The 23,978-nt window shown below is 45.3% G+C and overlaps 1 protein-coding gene across 1 annotated transcript in view; it reads left to right on the forward strand.

Moving 5' to 3' along the window:
- The window catches only part of cdkal1 (CDK5 regulatory subunit associated protein 1-like 1), a 319,098-nt gene extending 296,715 nt beyond the window's left edge, over positions 1-22,383 (forward strand). Inside the window, exon 15 of the mRNA XM_080767726.1 lies at positions 19,998-22,383. Coding sequence (XP_080623852.1) covers positions 19,998-20,168 — 171 coding nt within the window. The 3' untranslated portion in view covers positions 20,169-22,383. The remainder of the gene's footprint in view (positions 1-19,997) is intronic.
- The last annotated feature ends 1,595 nt before the right edge of the window (positions 22,384-23,978 follow it).

Consider the following 23,978-nt stretch of genomic DNA (forward strand, 5'->3'; position numbering starts at 1 on the left):
CAGCCTTTACTGCCACAGATGGAGGGAGGGAGGGAGAGACCAGGGAGAGGAGGGAGGGAGGGAGAGAATGGAGGGAGGGAGAGAGACTGACGGCAACAGACAAGGAGCCGAGGAGAAAGACAGGAAACGAAACCGACCATGAACGAATCAGAGAATTAAAAGGAGTAAAGAGGGAGATATATAATGGGAGAGAGAGAGAAAGCAAGAGAATAGGAGAGAAGAGAGTGAAAGTTCACGCCACGTTGAGCAGCGTGTTGTTTTCTGGGATCTCATGACATCATGTATGAAAAGTTCAACAGTGAAGACCTTGTAAAACTAGCAGCCTCATAATACCTACTCTGTCCTCCCACACGCACGCACGCACACACACACACACACACACACACACACACACACACACACACACACACACACACACACACACACACACACACACACACACACACACACACACACACACACACACACACGCAGATAATGACATACCCTTACAGATCCACTTTTACACTTTCAGTTCAATTAACACTCTGGATTTTTCTGTGCAGCCACACTCTCTCTGTCTGCGTTTCTTCCCGCTGACACATGTACATCCACGCATGCTACATGTGTGCTGGTGTGGACACCAATTATCTCCAGTTAACTCCTAAGTGTGTTCCACAAGACACAGTTGCTGGAGGATTTATGGAGAGGAATGGTGGTGGGAGACTCATGGGAGGTATACGGACATGGAGCCAGAAACAGAGACAGAATGGGGTGAGAGAAAGAGAAGAGACATGTTGGGGTATCGTGAAAAAGTGGCATATGTGGCATATTTTTTGTTTCCTTTTTTTGCACCATAACTGCAAGGTCATGGGGTTGATCCCCGGAAGTGTCTATCAAACATCTTACGAACGCTGGTCTGTTGCAATTACAACCATGCCACGTCTAGAAATGTCATGAATGAATTCACATCTAGAATGTGAAATTTCATAAATTAACTAATTCCGTGCTTCATAGTCTATAATAACATGTCACGGTCACTGCCGTTGTTTACAGTTACCTTTGAAGCGTCACAGCGTCGTATGTTCTACCTCCTTATGATGAAAATCCGCTTGAAAATAGTCACATGATTTGTTATTGAGCCGACACATAAGCCACTCCCACGATCCGACTCACAGACAAAGAGCATAGCGGGCTAAGATTGTCCATCACCCTCGTTCACTTTGTATTGGACTCAGTTTCCCAGAAGCCGGCGGTTGGTTGATTTCCAGTTATTAAAAAACGGCGAATTAACGCAGGGAAAGACAATGAAATAAAATGCGGGTTTAACAGGTTATGTAGTCAATGTGTTTAATAATATGCATATTTTGTTTATTATACTCTCAACATCATGAACGTTGTGAGACGTCATATTAAAAACGAAGCTCAGATCCTCCCATGTCAGATTATTTTAGTTCCGAACACATATCACATGGAATGGAAGGCTGGTCCTCCATTCAGTATGAGGACTATATCTTCAGATGTGGGTAAAACCAACGTCCTCCGCGACAGGAAGAACTCATCACTCCTTTGTGTATTCTAACACGCTGCTAATAACAGACGTAGAAGACAAAGGGCTAATAGATAAATGACCCACTGTATATTGTAAATTAGCCTGGAAGCACGTCTACAGTAAGTGCGTGGCTCTAACTAAGTAGCGTGCATGCCGTGGCGCTACTGCGTGTGCATGGGGGCTGTATGTGAGGGCTCTGTCCTCAAGGGCGTTGTGATGATGGAGAAATGATTATGCCCAGTGTGATAGTGATTATAGCTGCTGTGCTTAGTTCTGAATGCACGGAGAACGGCGCACGACTCGATATGGACTGATACAAAAAGAGAGAGGGAGGTGTGCACACAGCCACAGGCGCACGCACGCGTGTACATTACACACAAACATACAACCTCACACAAGCACACCCTGGTGCTTGGCCTATATATATTTTAAGCCCATCTATTTTCTATGAGTCTCTGCATGAGTCCACCACACACTGAGCGCTTGCTGTCTCTCCCTCTGTCTGTGTGTGTGTGTGTGTGTGTGTGTGTGTGTGTGTGTGTGTGTGTGTGTGTGTGTGTGTGTGTGTGTGTGTGTGTGTGTGTGTGTGTGTGTGTGTGTGTGTGTGTGTTAGAGAGAGAGAGATAAATGAGTGCAAGGCAAGCAGGTAGAGTCTCACCTCCATGGCTGACACAATAAGGTCTATAATTTCAGCCTGTAAGGCACAGAGAGAGAGAGAGAGAGGGAATGAAGGCATATAAGGCTGGTGGGCGATAGGGGAAGCTGTCAGAGAGAGAAGCCAAGGCCTATCATTTCTATTGATGTGTACCGAAAGGAGGAATGAGATGGGGGGGGGGAAACAAAGAAAAGTGGGAGGCATTGATAAGTCAGTGACTAAATAGCAGTGAGGTCTATGCTTTCACTTCATGTAAAAGAATTACTGCCATTTCAGAGATGGAGGTAATTGCACAGGTGTGTGTGTGTGTGTGTGTGTGTGTGTGTGTGTGTGTGTGTGTGTGTGTGTGTGTGTGTGTGTGTGTGTGTGTGTGTGTGTGTGTGTGTGTGTGTGTGTGTGTGTGTGTGTGTGTGTGTGTGTGTGTGTGCGTGTGCGTGAATCCAGAAGTATGGTGAGATAGTTGTATGAATGGATGGTTTGTATGGACAGATGAATGCCCAGGTGGATGAATGTAACATGGACGGGTGGATGGGTAGGTGTGTGTGTGTGTGTGTGTGTGTGTGTGTGTGTGGGTGGATGGGTAGGATCTGGCTTCCTAGATGGATGCGCCGGCGCTCGAGTGTACAGATGGGTGGCTTTGAAAACTGACAGGAAACTGGACTGATGGAAACGCTTGATGGAAGAAAAAAACGTTCAGAATGCATCTACTGACGGAGGGATGTTAAGATACCTGCATGAATGAATACATGTTTGGGAAAGAGCTTTTACCATGCATGGATGAATGGAGGGAGGGAGGGAAGGACAGATGGGTGCATGGAGTCCAGGAACTTTTACTTTTACTGCAAATCTTTGCCAGGAGGCATGCACTAATAATAATAGCATTACCTACAGTACAGACATGAAAGCGTAGTGTAGTGTTGTGTTGTAAATTGTCTCTACTGTCTTCCTCTCTCACACACACATTATTGTCTATAATAACTTCCCAGCTTTCTCACTGTCTGGGGCATGTGATGACAATGTTGTGAGCTTGTGCGCGAGTATTTAATAGCATGGGGCTACGGGGAACAGACATACGATAACATATTCTGATGAGATTATCATAAAGCTACTAGAGAAAAGTGTTACCATCACTAAGACAAGCAAAGTTACAAATAATAATATATGGTAGCCTACGAGATGTTTTTGTTTGGGAGGGAGCTCCCTGCGGCACACTCTGCAGACTGCACCACCTTCTGCAGAAGCACTACAGTATATACTGTATTACTATGCACGTACAATGATGCCCTCGGTAAGCATGCTCTAGGTGGTAGCCATGAGTAGAAGGGGCCTTGAATTTCCTCAGCTACCTTGAGGAAATGCAGGCGTCGTCTTGCCTTCTTTGCCACAGTCTCTGTTTGCATAATCCAAGTCAGCTCCTCTGTGATGTGCACCCCTGAAGCTTCCCACCCTCTCCACTGATGCCCCGTTGAGCAGGAGGGCCGTGTAAGACCTCTCTGGCTTTCTGTGCAGAGATACAGTAGTCGACGGCTCTAAATGCCAAACCTTTACTTTTTGTAATGGCTTAAGATTTGAGGCGGTGGGGTGTGTTTGTGTTCATGCAGAAACACCGGGCCAATGTGCATGTCTGCGATTAGCTACTGGTCCATAGGCTGGTGGGATACTTAGCCAATAGCCTGGGGGGGCAATTATACATTTTTAAAAATAGTAGTAGTTGTCATTAACCAATTTGAAATATTCAATTATTGATGTCCTTGGCCTGCTGGCAACACGCACAAGAATTGTGACATTGATTGGCTTAGTAGTTTGCAAGGCGACAGACAGACAGACAGACACACAGGCACACACACACACACACACGCACGCACGCGCACACACACACTTAGTAATCACGGATTCTGGATCAAGGTTTCTCTGCTTTCTCTCTGTCTTGCTACCCCTGTTCTTTTATCATAGTGGTGGTTGTGGATGGTATGAAAGCAGACAAAGGTTGTATGGATCAGAACACATCTTGCAACCCCCTTTCATTTCTCTCACTCCATCTTTCAACCTCTTACTCGCCTCCTCTCCTGATCTCTGCTTCATTCACACTCCCTTTCTCTGACACACACCTCTGTGTGTGTGTGTGTGTGTGTGTGTGTGTGTGTGTGTCTCTCTCTCTCTCTCTCTCTCTCTCTCTCTCTCTCTCTCTCTCTCTCTCTCTCTCTCTCTCTCTCTCTCTCTCTCTCTTTTTCTATCTCTCTCTCCCCCCACCCTCTCTCTGTCCATTCATAGAGGCCCATGGCCCTTTCTCCTTTTCTTTCTGCAAAAGAGGAAGGCTGGTAATGAGTCTTTTAGAGGGACACAATGAGACCCAGAGTAAGGCCACTCAGCAGCAAGGATCGAGACATGGAGGGAGAGAGAGAGAGAGAGAGAGAGAGAGATGGAGAGAGAGAGAGAGAGAGAGAGAGAGAGACTTCTTCCTCAGATGAAATCAAAAGATGGAATAGAGAGAGGGGGGGTGAGTGTCCTCTCCTCTGCCCACAGCAGATGGTGTACCTTCCAATAATCATCTCTTTTCAAAGAACTTCCTCTCAAGGTGACAGATAGAGAGGAAACAAGTCCTCTGCTTCCATCCGACGGCACATTGATCGAATAAAATGAAAGAAAAGTAAAGAGAAGAGGGGAAAGAAAGAATAGGAGAAAGAAAAAAAACACGCACTCTGTCATTCACAATGACAAAGACACCAGAGACGAATAAGAAACGGGCGGATTGAAAGAAGACGGAGAGCACATGGATCTGACCTCAAGTGTTAAATTGGAAGACATGCGGCTTTTCTCCTCTCACTCTCTGCTCTTATCTTTCCCTCCACTTTCTGTCCATTTCCTTATAGCACTTTTCATTGCTCTCTCTCTCTCTCTCTCTCTCTCTCTGTATGTGTGTGTGTTACACCATATACTGCCAGTAAATGTCCCCGCAAGTATAGTAGAATATGAGAAATAGAGGATGATTGTTTTTTGGTTTAAGAAAAATATTTTTAGAGATGTTTTAAGGATTCTGTTTAGGATTAGACATTTTGTCGATGTCGGGCAGAAACCAGCTTTCATAAATCGGTGCTATAGGACACCCTTTACATCTGTCACCTGTGTGTTGTTTTTTACAAATATTGACCCAATGGAAACTATTTAAAAAAGCATTTATCTGCCATAAAGTCACCATACCAACTTTAATGAGGCAGTAATGTAAACATGTTTTTTCATTATATCTTTTTTTCCATTTCCTGGAAAGTTTAGACGTGCACCAAAAAAGACCTGATTGTAAGCTTGTAGAATGTAGATCTACTGTGTGTGTGTGTGTGTGTGTGTGTGTGTGTGTGTGTGTGTGTGTGTGTGTGTGTGTGTGTGTGTGTGTGTGTGTGTGTGTGTGTGTGTGTGTGTGTGTGTGTGTGTGTGTGTGTGTGTGTGTGTGTGTGTGTGTGTGTGTGTGTGTTCGTTAGTTAATGACAGGGAGCTGATTGGCTGAGATTGCTGGTCCTTTACATCATAACTCACTGGCTCATCGAGTCACACATGGTGACTGGACGCTAAATAAACACATATTCTCTCTCTATGTCTCTCTCCCCTCCCTCTCTCTCTGTCTCCTCACACATACGCACACGCACACACACACACATACACACATACACACACACATACACACGGTCCCCTGGTGTGCCTGGGAGACTCCCCGCTAGCTGTAGGCTCTGTGGGACGCTGTCTTGATTTGCGCACACACACACACACACACACACACACACACACACACACACACACACACACACACACACACACACACACACACACACACACACATATTTTTCACCCCAAACAATTGAAGCACTTGGCATTGATATGGCTCAGTGCAACTGTTACAGCGTGTTACTTTGATGTTGCGTTATGCATACATGTTGACAGCCATATTGTTATAAAAAAACACATCTAAAATCAAAGACCGACTTCTCTTTCATTGCAGGGACGGAGCTAATCCGCTCAAATCTATTTTTAACGCCTTTATTTATAATGTCGAAAGGTTTTACGTGGCCTTTGCACGACTTTGTTTAATTTCGCGGCAAACAAATTGTTTAGCATTCCAAACATCAGTCATGGCTATTTCGGGTGTTTTTACTCGGCGTGTCAAATTGTATTACATGGCCTATGCCCCGTATATACTTTAAAAACCATCGTCGCAAGTAAACGAGCTATCAAAACATCAATCACGTCTATTTGAAGTATTCTCATTTAACATGTCAAATAGTATTTCATGGCCTCGCTCGATTTGGAAAATATTTATTTTATAAGTCAAAAGGTTCTACATGCCCCTTTGCTACGTGTTTACTGTTAGACCGAGAGATTGTTTAGGATAAAATGAATTGCATCAGGAATGATGGCCCCCAACCTCCTTCCAAGTCTTTTTTGGTCTTTTGATTACGCTGCATATTAAAAATAGTTCCCCAGAGCTAGTCTCGTAAACAAGTTCATGTAAGCAAAGATCTCCAGTGATTTTGTGTTTTCACTATCCCCTGGAGGCCACTCAGCTTTTTCACGAGAATTACAGCTTAGTGGGGAAGTGAAAGCACTTGATGGTAATAAAAAGGTTCCATTCTGGAATAGTATGTGAGTCGAAGGAAACTCACCAAAACTACAGCACAATGTCTTTGCTTATAGTAAAGGAAACAGCAACTCCCAGTGTTAACCCAATAAAACCAGAAAAGCATCCTGGTGACAACTTTAACCATTATTTTATACTGTGGCTATTAAAAAGTAGCAGATCATCAGCAGCATCATTTTGTGAAGATATATGTAGAGCAAACGTTATTAACTCAAATCTTTGCTTCTGGACGGTCACTGGAACAAACCGGTTTGAAATGGGGCTCGTCGGCAGCCAAATACATACATTTGAGCACCATTGATATATAGCAACACATGTTGTTTAGTTTTTTTTACTGTTAGTATTTAGAAGACATTTGTAGAACTGGCCTCAGGTCTCAATGGGTTATTTATAATATAAGGGGCAGCTCCGATCCCCTGTAAGACGCACAAGCTCCCCAGAAGTATTCTGTATACATTTATAATTTCCTTTATACAATATTTAGGTTCCTAAAAGAAATGTAAACCTAAGAGTATGGAAACTGTAACATGTGCATTCCGTAGCCATCCATACATGTGCACTGGACACATGTTGGCGTGTGAGGCTCTGGGCATGTTCATAATTGTCATGGGGATGCAAACCAGGTCTGGTCTATTTAACGGCTAATGAAAACCATCGGCGTGGCATTTTTATTGTTTCTCAGTGGAGAGCGATTAAGACAACAACGGTGTATCATTTCTTCTGTTTCTCAGTGGAGAGCGATTAAGACAACAACGGTGTATCATTTCTTCTGTTTCTCAGTGGAGAGCGACTAAGACAACAACGGTGTATCATTTGTTCTGTTTCTTTCTTGTCCAAGGCTAAATATTATTTGTATGAGTTGAAATGTATTGATAATGTGTTTTTTGCACGTAGAAGGCCATGTCTATGTATGCACCTGCATGAATATACTTTGTGGTGGAAAGTAACTATTTACTAAGTACATTTACTTAAGTACTGCATGTACTTAAGTATTTGTAGGTATTTGTACTTTCCTTGAGTATCACAATGTGTCGTGATGCGACACATTCTGGTTCTGTAGATCTGCCTTTTTCAAAGGATTTTTAAACTTCACATTTGAAAACAATGACATGTTTGATACCAATACGTTTGTACTTTTATTCAAGTAAATTGAGAATTCAGGACTTCTACTTGTAACAGATTGTATTGTATTGTTTAACAATTATTTTACTCTTGAGAGTGTAAAATGGGGTCCATTTGGTTTCATTTTACACTCTCAAGAGTTAAAGATATACAAATAGTGTTGTCTCCTGACTTTCTTTTCTTCTTTCTAATGATTTGATCGTCCCAAAATATTGTGTTCATTGTCATGATTCGTCACGATCCGAATTGGCTTTGTCCGCGGCGTAACCGTCTTTAAATAAATTATATTAAAAGTGCCGATGGGAGAATGCATGGGGCTTCCACTTCCTGGGCCACTCGCTTTTCTGAAAGGGGGCGGGACTGCGGCGCTCTATTGTTTGTACTTATTTGACCAGAATCCTCCAGCTCTGTGTTGTGAGCTTAGAGGCTACTGTAGATAACTACTACCAATGTTCACCCCAGAGAACATGCAGGTTCTCATATGAATATCGTGTCCTTGAGCCGAGACTGGTGGAAAAATCAGACCCGTCTGAAGTGAGTGGTACTGTACTGTACTGTACTGTACAAGCCCATAACGCTACTTCCGTGCTCGGACACAGCCAGGTACACAGGGACAGACCTCTGGGTATGCTTTAGTGAAGCTGAGGAGCCACTCTGACCTGACCTCTGACACACTGTGTGTGAGTGGACACTGAAAGTAAGACCTGACCTGTGTGTGTGTGTGTGTGTGTGTGTGTGTGTGTGTGTGTGTGTGTGTGTGTGTGTGTGTGTGTGTGTGTGTGTGTGTGTGTGTGTGTGTGTGTGAACCTCTATCTGAGAGGAGAGGGAGCCTCCCATCGCCAACGTGATGTTATTAGTGGTAGTGTCATTTCCTTACACCAAAGCAATGTAAAGTTAGACATGCTACACACACACACACACACACACACACACACACACACACACACACACACACACACACCTCCAAGTACTGTACGTATTGTCTTTGGTTACTTGTAACTGTAAACCATTGAAGCAGTCCTTTTCCCATGGACCTAGTTTACTGCATGTGACATGGGTATTAAGGACACTGTGTGTAGGAGTGGATGGTGTACTGCGTGTGTGTGTGTGTGCGTGTGTGTGTGTGTGTGTGTGTGTGTGTGTGTGTGTGTGTGTCAAGTTGTTCTTATATATATCAGGTGCATATACATATGTTATAATATAGGGTGTCTTAGTGTGTGTGTGTGTGTGTGTGTGTGTGCTTGCATGCGTGTGCATTTTGTAATGTGACACATGAAGGCCTGGTTGTTTTGTTGGACACCTTGTGCCTGCAGTGTGTGTGTGTGTGTGTGTGTGTGTGTGTGTGTGTGTGTGTGTGTGTGTGTGTGTGTGTGGGCGTGCAGGATTGCATGCACATGGCTTGTGCACATACAGTGGAGGCACAGGCTGTAACGTACAGTATGTGTGTATGTTACATGACATGAGGTGTGACAGTGTGGGCCATGTGCTCACAGAGGAGCTGGTTTGTCTGTAACATGTGGACGTGGCTCGTTTTCTTTCTTGCAGAGGTGGACAGTATCTGAGTAAATGTACTTGAGTAGTTAGTTAGTTAGTAGTTACGCCTATAGCCCAACTTTGGGCATAGGCCACGAACAAGAGCTCTCCAGACATCACGGTCCTGGGCCATCTTCTCCAGCTGTCCCCATGTGTGGCCAGATCTCTTCACATCTGCATCCAGGTCACGCCGCCAGGTGTTTCGTGGTCTGCCTCTCTTCCTTTTCCCTTGTGGGTTCCAGAACAGGGCATATCGTGTGATGCTAGAGGCAGGCTTGCGAAGAGTGTGGCCGATCCATCGCCATCGCCTTTGGATGATTTCCTCCTCCACCGGGTGTTGATTTGTTCGCTGCCACAGTTCCCGGTTACTGATTTTATTTGGCCAGCGTATTCTGAGGATTCTTCTGAGGCAGGTGTTTATGAATGTCTGGATTCTTGACATGGTGTTTGAAGTTGTTCTCCAGGTTTCTGCTCCGTACAGCAGGACCGGCTTCACCATGGCATTAAAAATCCTGATCTTTGTGTTTGTGGGAAGATCTGAGGCTCCGCAGACATTCTTCAGCTGAGGAAAAGCTGCTCTTGCCTTGCCAATCCTGACTTTTACGTCGGCATCTGTTCCGCCCTGTTTGTCGACAACACTGCCTAGATAGGTGAAGCTCTCCACCTCCTCTAGTGCTTCACCTTCTAGTATGATAGGGGTAACTGGGGTAACACTGTCTGTATTCATTTTGAGGACCTTGCTCTTTCCTCTGTGGATGGTGAGGCCAAGGCGTGTTGAGTTTGATGATACTATGTTGGTTTTCTCTTGCATTTGGTGGTGAGTGTGGGAAAGAAGGGCCAGGTCATCAGCAAAATCTATGTCGTCTAACTGTGTCCAAGGTGTCCACTGGATGCCATTTCTTTTCTGCGTTGTGGATGTCTTCATGACCCAGTCAATGGCCAGCAGGAACAGAAAAGGTGACAGTAAACAGCCTTGCCTCACTCCTGTCCTCACTTGGAAGGCATGGGTGAGTTGCTGCCCGTGTACCACCCTGCAGGTCAGCCCTTCGTAGGAGTTCCTGATAATGTTGGTGATCTTATCAGGTACCCCATAATGTCTCAGCAGTTTCCAGATGGTCTGTCTATCCACACTGTCGAACGCCTTCTCGTAATCAATAAAATTAACATAGAGAGGTGAGTTCCACTCCAAAGATTGTTCCAGAATGATCCGCAACGTTGCAATCTGGTCCGTGCAGGATCTATTCTTACGGAAACCAGCTTGATGGTCACGGAGGTGTGGATCTACAGCCTCTTTCATCCTGTTTAGAAGCACTCTGTTGAAAGTCTTTCCTGGTATAGACAGCAGTGTTATTCCCCTGTAGTTGGAACAGTTAGCTAGATCGCCTTTTTTCGGGAGCTTGATGAGGTAGCCCTCCTTCCACTCTGCTGGTACTTCTTCCTTTTCCCAAATGTCCCGAAATAGAGGGTAGAGCATTTCGACGCTGGTCTCAACATCAGCTTTCAGTGCTTCTGCTGGAATGTTGTCTGGCCCTGCAGCCTTCCCATTCCGCAGTTGTTTTATGGCCTTGTGGATCTCTTCCTTGGAAGGGACATCACAGGCAATCGGCAGGTCACTTTCCGCTGGCTGTATATCCACTGGATTAAGTGGAGCTGGTCTGTTCAACAGCTCCTCGAAATGTTCCGCCCATCTACGTTTCTGCCCTTCTGCATCAGGAATTTTATTTCCTTCCTTGTCCTTCACTGGCCTCTCAGGTTTGCTGAACTTTCCTGAAAGCTTCTTAATGGTGTCGTACAGAGTCTTCATGTTGCCATGTTGTGCCGCCTCCTCTGCCTCTGCTGCCAGTGACTCTATATAGCCCTTCTTATCTGCTCTTATGCTTCTCCTAACTGACCTGTTTGCTTCAGAGTACTCTTCTTGGGCTTTAGCTTTCCCAGCCCGTGTGCGACTGCTGTTTTTAGCTGCCTTCTTCCTTTTCCTCTCCTCTATCCTTTCCAAGGTCTCTGCTGTCATCCATTCCTTGTGACTATGCTTCTTGTTGCCCAATACTTCCTGACATGTTGCTGTCACTGCTGTTTTAATGCTCTGCCATTTCTCTTCAATGGTCTCTTCCTCTCTCAGCTCTTGTAGAACCTGGAACTTGTTTGCGAGTGTGATCTTAAACCTTTCTCTCCCTGCTGTTTCTTTGAGAGGTATGGTGTTGTACCTCTGTCGTTTATTGGTTTCTCCTGTCCAATTTCTCTTTAGCTTTAGTTTTATGCGGGCGACCAGGAGATGGTGGTCTGAAGCAACGTCTGCTCCTCTTCTGACGCGCACATCTTGGAGAGATCTTCTGAACTTTTTCCCAATGCACACATGGTCAATTTGGTTTTCTGTCACCATGTCAGGTGATACCCAAGTTGCCTTGTGTATCCTTCTGTGATGGAAGAAACTCCCGCCGATAACTAGGTTGCTTGTGGCGCACAAATTGCTGAATCTCTCTCCATTTTCATTCATTACCCCTAGGCCTTGCTGTCCCATAATCTCTTCGTAACCTTGGTTGTTGCTGCCGATTTTTGCGTTGAAGTCGCCCATAGTGACGATGATATTTCGTCTTGGACGAGCCTGTATGATGGACAGCAGTCTGTGGTAGAACTCCTCCTTGATATCCTCATCGCTCTCATTTGTCGGGGCGTAACACTGGATGATGTCCATATTTATCCTCCTCTTTTCTGTTCGGAAACATGCTGTGAGAATCCTTGGGCCATGTGCCTCCCATCCAATGAGGGCTCTCTGTGCAACCTTGGTCAGCATCAGGGCCACTCCTTGGCTATGGGGCGCGTTGTCTTCCTCGTGGCCCGAGAACAACAGCATCTCCCCTGTGGTTAACCTGTGTTGTCCTGAACCGGTCCACCTTGCCTCACTGATTCCCAAGAGTTCCAGATTGTACCTTCTCATCTCTGCTGCCACTTGTGCTGTTTTGCCAGTTTCGAACATGGTCCTGACATTCCATGTTCCGATATTAATGGTGTTCCTGGTAGAGATGATGGTTGTCGGCCCAGTAGCTTCCAGATGGGTCTGGCTTTCACTACTTGGTGTCATATATCCTCTAGCTGGAGGACCATCCTCTCCCAGGACTCTAGTTTCTTTTGATGCTCTTTTTCGTGTTTCTGTAACAGCTTTCTTTTGACGGGGTGGAGTAGTTAGCCCCACGCCCAACCCCCAACCTGGAGGACCAGGTGCTGCTTTTCGTCTGGCCTCTCCCCTGAGACCTGCCCGGCTTGGTTAAAACCTGCCGAGGGTATGAACCCCCTCCGGTATAGCCCTCAGAGTCACGGAGACACACAAGCTTTCCCACCACGACAAGGTAGCAACACAAAGGGAAAGTACTTGAGTACTGTACTTGTTAATGCCGTGATTAAACAATCGTGTTACAGATCACCCTGCCTAGTTTTCACTAACCTTTCACTTGATCGTTGCTTGTCATGAAAATCCACTTTTATCGTAGTGTTGAAAAATATTCCAAAGTGGCGATCACAACAGAGTGGAGGAGGAGCACGCACGCTGCCGCCATTGTAATGCATTGGGCCTCAATTTCCCAGAACCCTTTGCATGCCGGTGCGACGGATGTTTTTGCGATGACTTAAAACTTATATCAGTGGAATGGACACCAAGCACAGCACGCTAAATTTAAGTCAACAGTACATTAATGCAAAATGACCCCGGTCTGACATTGACTACACAGTGAAGTACATGGGAGACCTATCGTCACTTTGAAATGTATCCGTGTGGACCGTGCACGTGCCTGTACATATTTGTCTCTCCGTGCCAATAAAAGTCTTTAAATTGAAAAGTGAGTTGAATTGAGAGACCTCGTCTCCGTCAGCCCATCCTGGTCAGCCACCCCCGCAGAAAGTCAATTCTTTTTAACTAGACTCCATCATTCCTCTATTAGCCAGGCAATTCTCTGTCTGCTATGACTTTGACCTCTACACTGCCCTGTACGCTGGAGAAAAAGATTGAAAAAATCCTTTTTGCTCTCTCTCTGTCACTGTCTGTCTGTCTGTCTGTCTGTCTGTCTGTCTCTGTCTCTGTCTCTGTCTCTGTCTCTGTCTCTGTCTCTGTCTCTGTCTCTGTCTCTGTCTCTCTCTCTCTCTCTCTCTCTCTCTCTCTCTCTCTCTCTCTCTCTCTCTCTCTCTCTCTCTCTCTCTCTCTCTCATGTCCACGTTTCTCCTGGATTGATGTCCAGCGTTTACAATGTCATCAAATCTATATTCTCCTTTATCTAATTCCTCTGTTGTTTCTTCTCTTCTCTGCTCTCCCTATTGTGTCATTTAGTGTGTGCGTGTGTGTGTGTGTGTGTGTGTGCGTGTGCGCGTGCGTCGCCTGGCTGCCTGCCTATGTCCAGTACTACCACAGCTTGTCCTCATTATCACTATATTGCTTTGTGAACCAGCCTCTCACTGAGGTGCCTGTTACTGTTACAGTATCTCTCCATGGCTTTGTCATAGGCCTCCGTAAACAACAACGACGCACACACACGCACACACACACACACACACACACACACACACACACACACACACACACACACACACACACACACACACACACACACACACACACACATCCCAGTGTGTCTGTCTAGAGTGACGGTGACAGCTGTTATGGGATCATGTGAGAACTGTAACCACAGTGCATAACTGCATTGTATTGACTGCCTTTCAATGTAAGTGTGTGGGTGAGTGGGTGGGTGCCCTTGAGTGTGCATGTATACCGTCTATGTGGTTGTGTGTGTGTGTGTGTGTGTGGGTGTGTGTGTGTGTGAGAGAGAGAGAGAGAGAGAGAGCATGTAGAAAGAGAAGGCATTATTTGCGGCTGAGACCTTTTGTAATTGACAAAATCAGCAGTGCTCGTTGAATTCCAAAAGTTTAAAGTTGGACCGACATTTGGGCCCATCTTTAAACTCTATGAGTTCAATGAACACTTAGGAATTGGCTGTGTATGGGTCGGCTGGCTGGTTGGCAGAGAGACAGACAGACAGTGTATGCCTGCGGTCTTATGTTAGATGATTTTACTGAGGATTACCCCACATTCTTGTGCATGCACGCACGTACGCACGCAGGCACACACACACACACACACACACACACACACACACACACACACACACACACACACACACACACACACATGCAGCATGCAAGATATAGCAGGTGGTGAATTATTGTTATAATCCACCTATCTCCTCCCTTTGCTTTCAACTCTCATGGCATCTCCTCTCCTGCTCTCCTTCCTACCCACCCTATCATCTTCTGGCCCCCCTCAGCTCTCAGTAGTAGTAATAGCTTGTAGATTGTATTATTCAGTCTTCCTTCAGAGCCCCTGCTGTTCCAATATACCTGCATACGGACATGAAACGCACATGAAACAGAAAAACTGACTGAAATGCCTCATTTACGCTCCGTCGCATCTGTTGTGAGCTTGTAGGTCTGCTATTTCCAGCGTGCAACATTATCGTACAACAAAGGAAGAAATCTCGATGAATCCACTTCTCTCTGCATGCCTCTGTGTCCGCAGTCGTATTTACAGTCCTGACGTGTCTCGCTCATCCCCAGGTTCCAGGAAGTCCTTTCTCTATGGAGAATAACATTGGGTTTCTTAAAATCGTGCATTGTGGTTCAAAAATAATCAAACTGTCTCTGCAATATTGGCGATATCTGTATCTTTTACGATAGTCAGTCACTCATATTTGATACAGTCTGTTTCTAGCGAAGATTTAACTATTTTAGCGGCAGTCACATTCGTCAGTTGATTCTTCAGATCCATATGAGACAAACCACCGGGATCATTTGTTTATTTTTGGAACAGTTCTTATTTGGTGCGATATAAGAAAAGTCTATGTGAATTCAGAATGAGGGGGAAAAACGTGACCCAGGTAGGATGTGTAAATGACGTCAGACTTCGGTGCTCTATTGTCTTCCCCCTTGTACCCCCTCTCCATGTCCGTCTCTCCATTATTTAGACGTTTTACGTGGGCCACTCTAAAAGATTGACACTCCATAGCACTGTTGAAGAGCCCCACTGAAGTACTGCAGGCATTATCCTGTCAGTTTGGGATTAGCGGGCGTGGAGGTTGCGGACGGGCGTACTTGGAAGTCATTATAAACAGCTCATGTGTTCATTTGAATGGGATCATTACACAGGAGATCACAAGATGAGGGCTAGATCATATAGCCATATGTTTCAGAACTATGACAGAAGGGGGGGGTGTCAAACCTACCCTCTTACTGTGATGCCTATCTGAGAGCATCACTTTCTTATTGTCCCTCGAATGCCTTCTTTGCTCTCGAGATACACAGAGTATCATCTTCACGGTGAGCGAGTCAAACGCCTGCACGGCGGCGCTAACGGGAGCTCGCTAACCAGACATTGTTATGGTATCTGCCCGTCGTTGTCCGCGAGCCTCTCTCTCTCCCGGTGACTAAGGATGTGTCACACAGGCGGTGTTGGTTATCGTATCCTTCCCTCCATTGTGTCTGGTAACAGAGGAAAGCATTCATGGACAATGGTGAGGACGGGAGTGGGTGGCATGAGGCAGTGTTCACAGCCATCAGAAAGGTGGAGAGTGGGAGTAGTGGATGGGTTACAAAGAGCACAGACATATGGCACGCACACACACATACGGTACACACACACACACACGTAGGCGTGCAAGTCAAACTTGCTCTCTGACTGTGTGCGTGTGCACGTACGAAGTGGATTAATAGACAAAGTCTCTCATTGTGGGTTTCGTTTTAACCTCGTGCACGTGCACCCTCTGACAACTTTATCTGGGTTCTCTGTTATTGTGCAGACATTTTGAAATGGTAAAGGGCAGAACAAAGAGACATGCACAGTTGCAAACATGCATATTGTCGCTGTCCGGCTGAAACCTTTTATCTCCAAATTGCTGTTGTTTCTGTTGTCATTTAATGCCATAGTTCATCATACAAGAGTATGCGATGCAGCACATTGTGAGCTTGTTGATTGGCTATTTTCACTATTTCTTAAAAAATCTGTTCCATTTTCTGAAAAGTTACGGTTTTCAATATCTCAGGACGGTTTTCACCTGACAGCAACGAGAGAGTATAATGTACACACACACGCGCGAGCACACAGCGCTCAGGGCACAGTGGGAGGGGTCGTCTCCAGGGTGAACAGGAAAAATGAGATGGGAAGACTCTGGAGGATGGTGTAACACACACACACACACACACACACACACACACACACACACACACACTGAAATAATAATTTAGTGAACAGGACTGGAGACAACACAACAAAATCCTTAGTGTTCATTTAATTCTGGAAGTGTAAAATGGACTCCAGTAGACCCATAAGGGTCCATTTCTGTCAACAATACTGAGTGTTTTACTCTGCAGCATGGGTTAGAGAGAGAGAAAGAGAGAGATTAAGTTGAATTACGCTAAATATGAAAAGAATGACATCCCATCAGCCCCTCTGGACTTGATTAAAGGAAAGCCGCTGATCAATGGTTCAATATTGCCGAGGCGTAATCCACATTACAGTGGCTGCTGTCTGGAACATCAGGTATGTGACGCACAGCAAGGTCACACAGATCGATGCGGGTTCTACCTGCAGCCACTGGCGGACAACGCAGCGCCGTCTCCGTCTCTCTCATCCAATTTGCTTAATGCTCAAATGAACAGCCCCTGGTGCTGACAGTCTGACAATCAATTGCTGGTCAACGTGTCGTCACTCGGAGGGGAAATGTAGCCCCCGTTTTCTAAGACACCACGAGAAAGTACAAGACGAGTGATATCAAAGTGTATGATAATGAGTTAGTGGAGGCTGAGGAGGTGGTAATGCCATGGAACTTCCTTCCAGTCCCTGTTAGTGGAGGCTGAGGAAGTGGTAATGCCATGGAACTTCCTTCCAGTCCCTGTCTCTCTGTTCATGCCTGATTTATTCTCGGGTTGCACGGCGTGCATGCACCAAAAACAGCCGGCCTACAGTACAAGCTTGTAGATTGGCTGTTTTCAGTAGTGTATATCAGTGGTTCTTAAAGATGATTGCCGTGATTTTTTTCCACCCTAGAACATGATCATCAGGTATTAGTATTATTATTATAGGAAGTCGTTTTTATTAAGTATGCCTGGTTTGCCTGGTGGGTGGCGATCCACCTGAACTGAAGCCGCACCCACAGCTGTTGGGGGTTAGGGGAGGGGATGATATTGTGATGTCACCATATCACTGTTTTTTTCATTGGCACATAAAGAAAGAAACCCTAAATACAAAGGGAAGACAGCATTGCACATAACAACCACACCACATGTCTAATGAAGTACTGCCACCTCATAAACACATGCAAAACTGCGTAAAAAAAATGCAAAAGTCACGACACTCCATCTTCAACCTTTTTGGGATCAGGGCTCACTTGATGTTTGAGGTCTGGTTCACCCATCTGACCATTTAACAATTTAAAAATACAACAAAAAAATACAATCACATTCTAAATATGAATGTTATGTCATTAAATATCAGTGTTTGGCCTATTATTGTGGGGGCCCACACATTAGTGTGCCCCGGACCACAGCTTGAGGAGCAGTGGTATGAATCACCCTGAAGCGATGGCCCTGGCTGAACTGTCTACGGAGGCTAATATCCAGGGACACTAGTGGATGTACTTCCAAATGCAATAACGATTAGAGCCAACGGTCTCTAATGGCTGGTGTGTGGCTCATCGTCAAAAGATGGTTTTACGAAGACATCCCAGGCTGATGAGTTCATGACTTCACAGGATGATACATACTGTACAGTAGAGAGAGTGTGTGCTCTATTTATTCAGGAGAAATTTGCGAGCAGAACGCGGTGTTCCTCACCTCATGTTCCCCGTATATAATTTCTTCTCATTTCCTTCGTTTCACTTATTTTCCCTTCCATGCTCGGCGCAAGGCCGTCCATCTATCACTGTCAGCGGCCTTCACTGGCAGATGTCTTTTTAATGGTCTGACACATTAGGACGTAACCGGACCTGCTGATTACAGGCACTTGATTCCTTGGCTCACTGCCCAGTCTAATGGCTAACCTTACAGTTTGATATGTGACCATGGCCAATTGATTTGCCCTGAAGATGAGGCCCTGATTATGGGTTAAAGCTCCATTATACTTCCTCCCTCGCCGATGCCGCTCACCGGAAATAGCAGATCTGCAAGCTCAAAACTAAGTATAATTCAGGCTTTAGATGCACACCTCTGACTTTGAATCCCCTGTGTGTGTGTGTGTGTGTGTGTGTGTGTGTGTGTGTGTGTGTGTGTGTGTGTGTGTGTGTGTGTGTGTGTGTGTGTGTGTGTGTGTGTGTGTGTGTGTGTGCGCGCGTGCGCTAGCCTTCATAATTGCCTACTGTACAGTCATGCCCCACTTACCATTTAACTGCCCCAGTTCAGACAGAAGATAAACCTAGAAATGTTCCAAAATTGGGCACACAGCCATCATTAACATCTTTATATATATATATATATATATATATATATATATATATAATACCAAAAAGGCAGTGGAACGTGGTTTTCCTATATCACCAGTGTTGATGTTGGTTTTCTTGAGTGATCGGGTGGCGCACGATTACAGTGCCTGCTCCCTTAGGTGTTGGAATGCAGTGTCTATTGGTCATGTTCAGGGGAAGGAAGCCAGGGAATCTTGACTGGGAGGAGTAGGGTGGAGGCACTGCATGCTCCCGGTGGGTGTTCCTCACTGAGGGGCGGAGGCACTGCATCCTCCCGGTGGGTGTTCCTCACTGAGGGGCGGAGGCACTGCATCCTCCCGGTGGGTGTTCCTCACTGAGGGGTCGGAGGCACTGCATCCTCCCGGTAGGTGTTCCTCACTGAGGGGCGGAGGCACTGCATCCTCCTGGGTAGGTGTTCCTCACTGAGGGGCGGAGGCACTGCATCCTCCCGGTAGGTGTTCCTCACTGAGGGGCGGAGGCACTGCATCCTCCTGGCAGGTTCCTCACTGAGGGGCGGAGGCACTGCATCCTCCCGGTAGGTGTTCCTCACTGAGGGGCGGAGGCACTGCATCCTCCCGGTGGGTGTTCCTCACTGAGGGGCGGAGGCACTGCATCCTCCTGGTAGGTGTTCCTCACTGAGGGGCGGAGGCACTGCATCCTCCCGGTAGGTGTTCCTCACTGAGGGGCGGAGGCACTGCATCCTCCTGGTGGGTGTTCCTCACTGAGGGGCGGAGGCACTGCATCCTCCCGGTGGGTGTTCCTCACTGAGGGGCGGAGGCACTGCATCCTCCCGGTAGGTGTTCCTCACTGAGGGGCGGAGGCACTGCATCCTCCTGGCAGGTGTTCCTCACTGACTGGTGAAGTGGCAGAAGTGGTAACACAGAGAGCGGAGGAATTCATTGGCAACTGGGAGAAGAAAATTATGTCGGTGTTGACATATAATGGCATTTAATTTAATCTCTGGTGTGTGCCGAGGATTAACACACTCGAACCTATTCGACACTCATCTCAACTGAACTCTCTTATCTTTCTGTCACCCCACAGGAACAGGCGGCCTCCCTGGCCAATGGGGTCCATGGGCCCGCCTCCTTGCCCTCTCCGTCTGGCTTGCTGATTGGCTCCTACAGCCTGGACAGGGAGCAGCTAAAGATGCTGGGGGTGGGGCTTGCGGTGGCAGCGGCCGTGTTGGCCTTCATTCTGGAGAAACTGTACTGAAGAAACATTCAACACAGCCAGTGTCTTCCTGACCATACCCGAGGACAGTGACATCACTGGAAGCTAAACGAGGTGGAGCACGGTGAAGAACAGGACCACTGCCCACTAAATTGTTGCGGTCGGGGCTGAAACCTTGTATCTCCATTTATCAACTTTTTGTGTTTTTTATGTGGTTTTTGTAAACCAATGCCCTACTTCAGCATACAAGAGTGGTGCACAACATTTGTGAAAATAGCAGCTCTACATCAGCTAATTTCATTTTAAAACTTTTTTATTTATTTAATTTTTTTTTAATAATTATTAAAAAGAATGGTTTTGGACATACAAGGTTTCCATTCGACAGCAATGATATGCTGCTCAGCCACACCTTGAGGTGTGTCGCAAGAGTTATATATTGGAGTAAAACAAATTGGCAGGGAGATTTTATTTTTCCAATTAGTTACTTTTTTTTCTCCTTTTCTTAAAAAGGATAGATGGGTTTTACTCCAGTGTTGGTTCCTGTGATGTCAAAGATTCGTGGACGGCTTTCTAACGCACAGAGCTTATTCAATAGGAATTTAGTAAATGTTTTTTTTTGTGTGTGTGTATAATTAGTCTTCATGCTGCTTTGGAGGAGATGAAAAAATGAGATGAGAGTTTTTACTCCTTCATCCCGTCCCAGGACACAGAAGCTGTCAGGCAGAAACATCCTATGTCCAACTTTTTACGCTTTGTTACAAATGAATGGCCTGCTTCAGAATCGTTCACAAAAGTAATGAAAACTAATTATAATGCTATAAAAGGAACCGTTTTGGACATACAGGGTTTCTGCCCGACGGCGAGGATATTTTGGACGTGCTGTAGACGTGTAGCCTTCAGCAGTGATGAGACCTGGCAAATGAGTCGACGTCAGTGTAGATAACAGGATGGTGACTGTATAGATATCTGCCAAGGAAAATCAAACGCATCTCTGCTACTCAAAACATTTCAAACTCTGTCTGAAAGCCCACACCACCCTGCTATTTATAGTAGACTTGTTGATTAAACTTACCAAAGAACATTTTGATGATGAATATATACCACTACAGTGAGAGAGAAAACTCTTCATACTTGTTTGCTTCAATGCTGATTTTGACAGCGGAATACTATTTTGACAGGTAATGTGAGTTTTCAGACAGTAAAGACAAAATATATATTTTTCCATCCTCTGATTGAGATGTGGATGTGCTGTGTATATACGCGCGCACACACACACACACACACACACACACACACACACACACACACACACACACACACACACACACACACACACACACACACACACGACAATGTGTAATTTGCGTACCGTGGAACACAACTCAAAAGTGAATTGTGTAAAACTCTCAGAATGGTATTTTAGTTTGTAAACCTTCTGTTCAATGTATTTATTTAAAAAAAGAGACAAAAAAACACTTTTATAGCACACCTTCACTGCATAATTGTTTTTGAAGATTTGTGTTGCTGTTTCAGATAATAGTGATCTTAAGAAGGTTTTTGTTTGTCTGGTCAATGTCAGAGTGAAATTGATTGACACAGGATATTATACATCCCAGAACAACCTCAACAACTGAGTGATCCAGATAGTTGGCCGTGCTTTTCTCCTCTTGGATTGATGATGATCACATTTGTGTTGTTATGACATGTATGTTGACTTGCTTTCGGTGTGATATGAAGGTGGCAAAATGCTAAACCCACCACTGCTTTTTTTTTTATCTGTCATGTGATCATCTTTACAGTATGCACATGTTCTTTTGATAACTGGGCTCAGGTGTATGTATTGCCTTAATTTGATTCAATATTGTTTCCATATTAGCCTATAGTTTCATCAGCATTGTCCTCGCCATCAGTTTAATAAGAGATGAATGTAGAGTAATTACTCCAGGATGACTCTTCTGCAATGTGGATATATTGACAGATTGATCGGTTGGTTGATCCAAGCGTTGATTGACTGATTTGCCACAATCTATATACAATCTCTTATTTTCCTCTGTCTACCTGCCTCTCCTATTTTTTTCTCTGTCAGTTTTATTTTTATTTTTTATGTTTATTAGGATTCATTTGGGGATCATTTCGTAAGGATGTCACCCTTTTCTTTCGGTTCTCTTCCCGTGTTCATTTTGGATGATTTGTGTATGTCATCCATACAGTACATGCGGCTCTCTCCTTCTGTCTGGATAAAAGTTGTTGAAGTGCAGTGAACGTGTCGCCCTGCGTCTTTCTTTCCCTTCCGTCAGCAGTGCTCCTGAAAGCTCATCTTCACAGACACTTAATAATACATGCCCCAATTTATGTGTCGCATTGCGCTGCCACACGTGTCTCTGTCGCGTTCGTGTGTGTCTGCATGTTTGCGTTTCTCTCCCTGCGCGTGTGTGTGTGTGTGTGCTTCCGTATCTACAGTATGCTGTGCTTCTGTGCCTATTCTACACATTGTTGCTGTCGGGTGTAAACCTCATCCAAAGCTAGTACTAAGCTGTTCCTTTTCAGCATTAAAATAAAAAAAGTATTTGAGAAAGAACAAAACTAAAATATGGAGATACAAGACATCCTAGGCCTCTGTGTGTGTGTGTGTGTGTGTGTGGTCCCCCAACAGAAGGCCAGGATGTGTTGATGGTATGGAGGTCGCTCTGTTCTGCCGCCGACGCTACCCAGAGGAGTGACTGTACATCATTACCTGTAAGTTAGAGAGCACACACACACTGACTCACTCACTCACTCTGACTCACTCACTCACTCACTCACTCTGACTCACTCACTCACTCACTCTGACTCACTCACTCACTCACTCACTCACTCACTCACACACACACACACACACACACACACACACACACACACACACACACACACACTCTCTCTCTCTCTCTCTCTCTCTCTCTCTCTCTCTCACACACATGTGTAGGCCATTGTAACTAACTAAATCATGCATGTCACACATAAACCACACACAAACAACACACATCGCAAGCATATAACTTGGGCCTATTCAAGCAACTGACGCGCACACACACACACACACACACACACACACACACACACACACACACACACACACACACACACACACAGGTGCACATAATATATACAGTATAAGGCTACAGTCCTATAAACAGCAACTTTGCATTACACAAAGTAATGTACATCAAGCACACTCGTGCATACACATGCACCACCAGAGCTTTTATATTAGTCGGGCAAATGATGCGTGTCACAAACATACAGTACATGCGCACTCACACACACACTTTGTATTATGTGATCAAATGGTGCGTGTAGCCGTGTGGCTTGTTACACCCGGCGTACAACGCTCCGTATGATTTCTTCCCCCATACTTTGTGACAGTTCTTTTGATGCTTTGTAAGCACATTTCCTCTTCATGTATGTCAGTTACACTGCATTGTTCGCCCATGAAATATGGATACGACGACACCCTTTATGTTTTGGAGATCATCACTTATTATGAAATATTGAGACGGGCCGCTATAGAAGCCAGATCATTATTCACTGTGCATCATTCGGGGGGGCTGTGTTGCTAATAAAAGCAAGCGAGAGTTTCTGAATTTGTCTCTCAGTTGCAGCTGTTGTCAATTTGTCATGTGAGCGGCGGCGACGTTCCTTTTGATGTGAAACGGAGCTACTTGGGCCGCGAGATGAATGTGAAGACGCATCGGACATTAAAGCGCTAGCCTTTGGCGTCGCACATGTCATTTCATTTTATTCCATTCATTAAAGTGCTTTTCGTTGCAAGTGGTTCGACTTGCGTAAGAACACAGAGAAGTTTGTGTGATAACC

This window comes from Protomyctophum bolini (assembly GCF_963924005.1).
Source record: "Protomyctophum bolini genome assembly, chromosome: 7".
Classification (NCBI taxonomy): Eukaryota; Metazoa; Chordata; class Actinopteri; order Myctophiformes; family Myctophidae; genus Protomyctophum; species Protomyctophum bolini.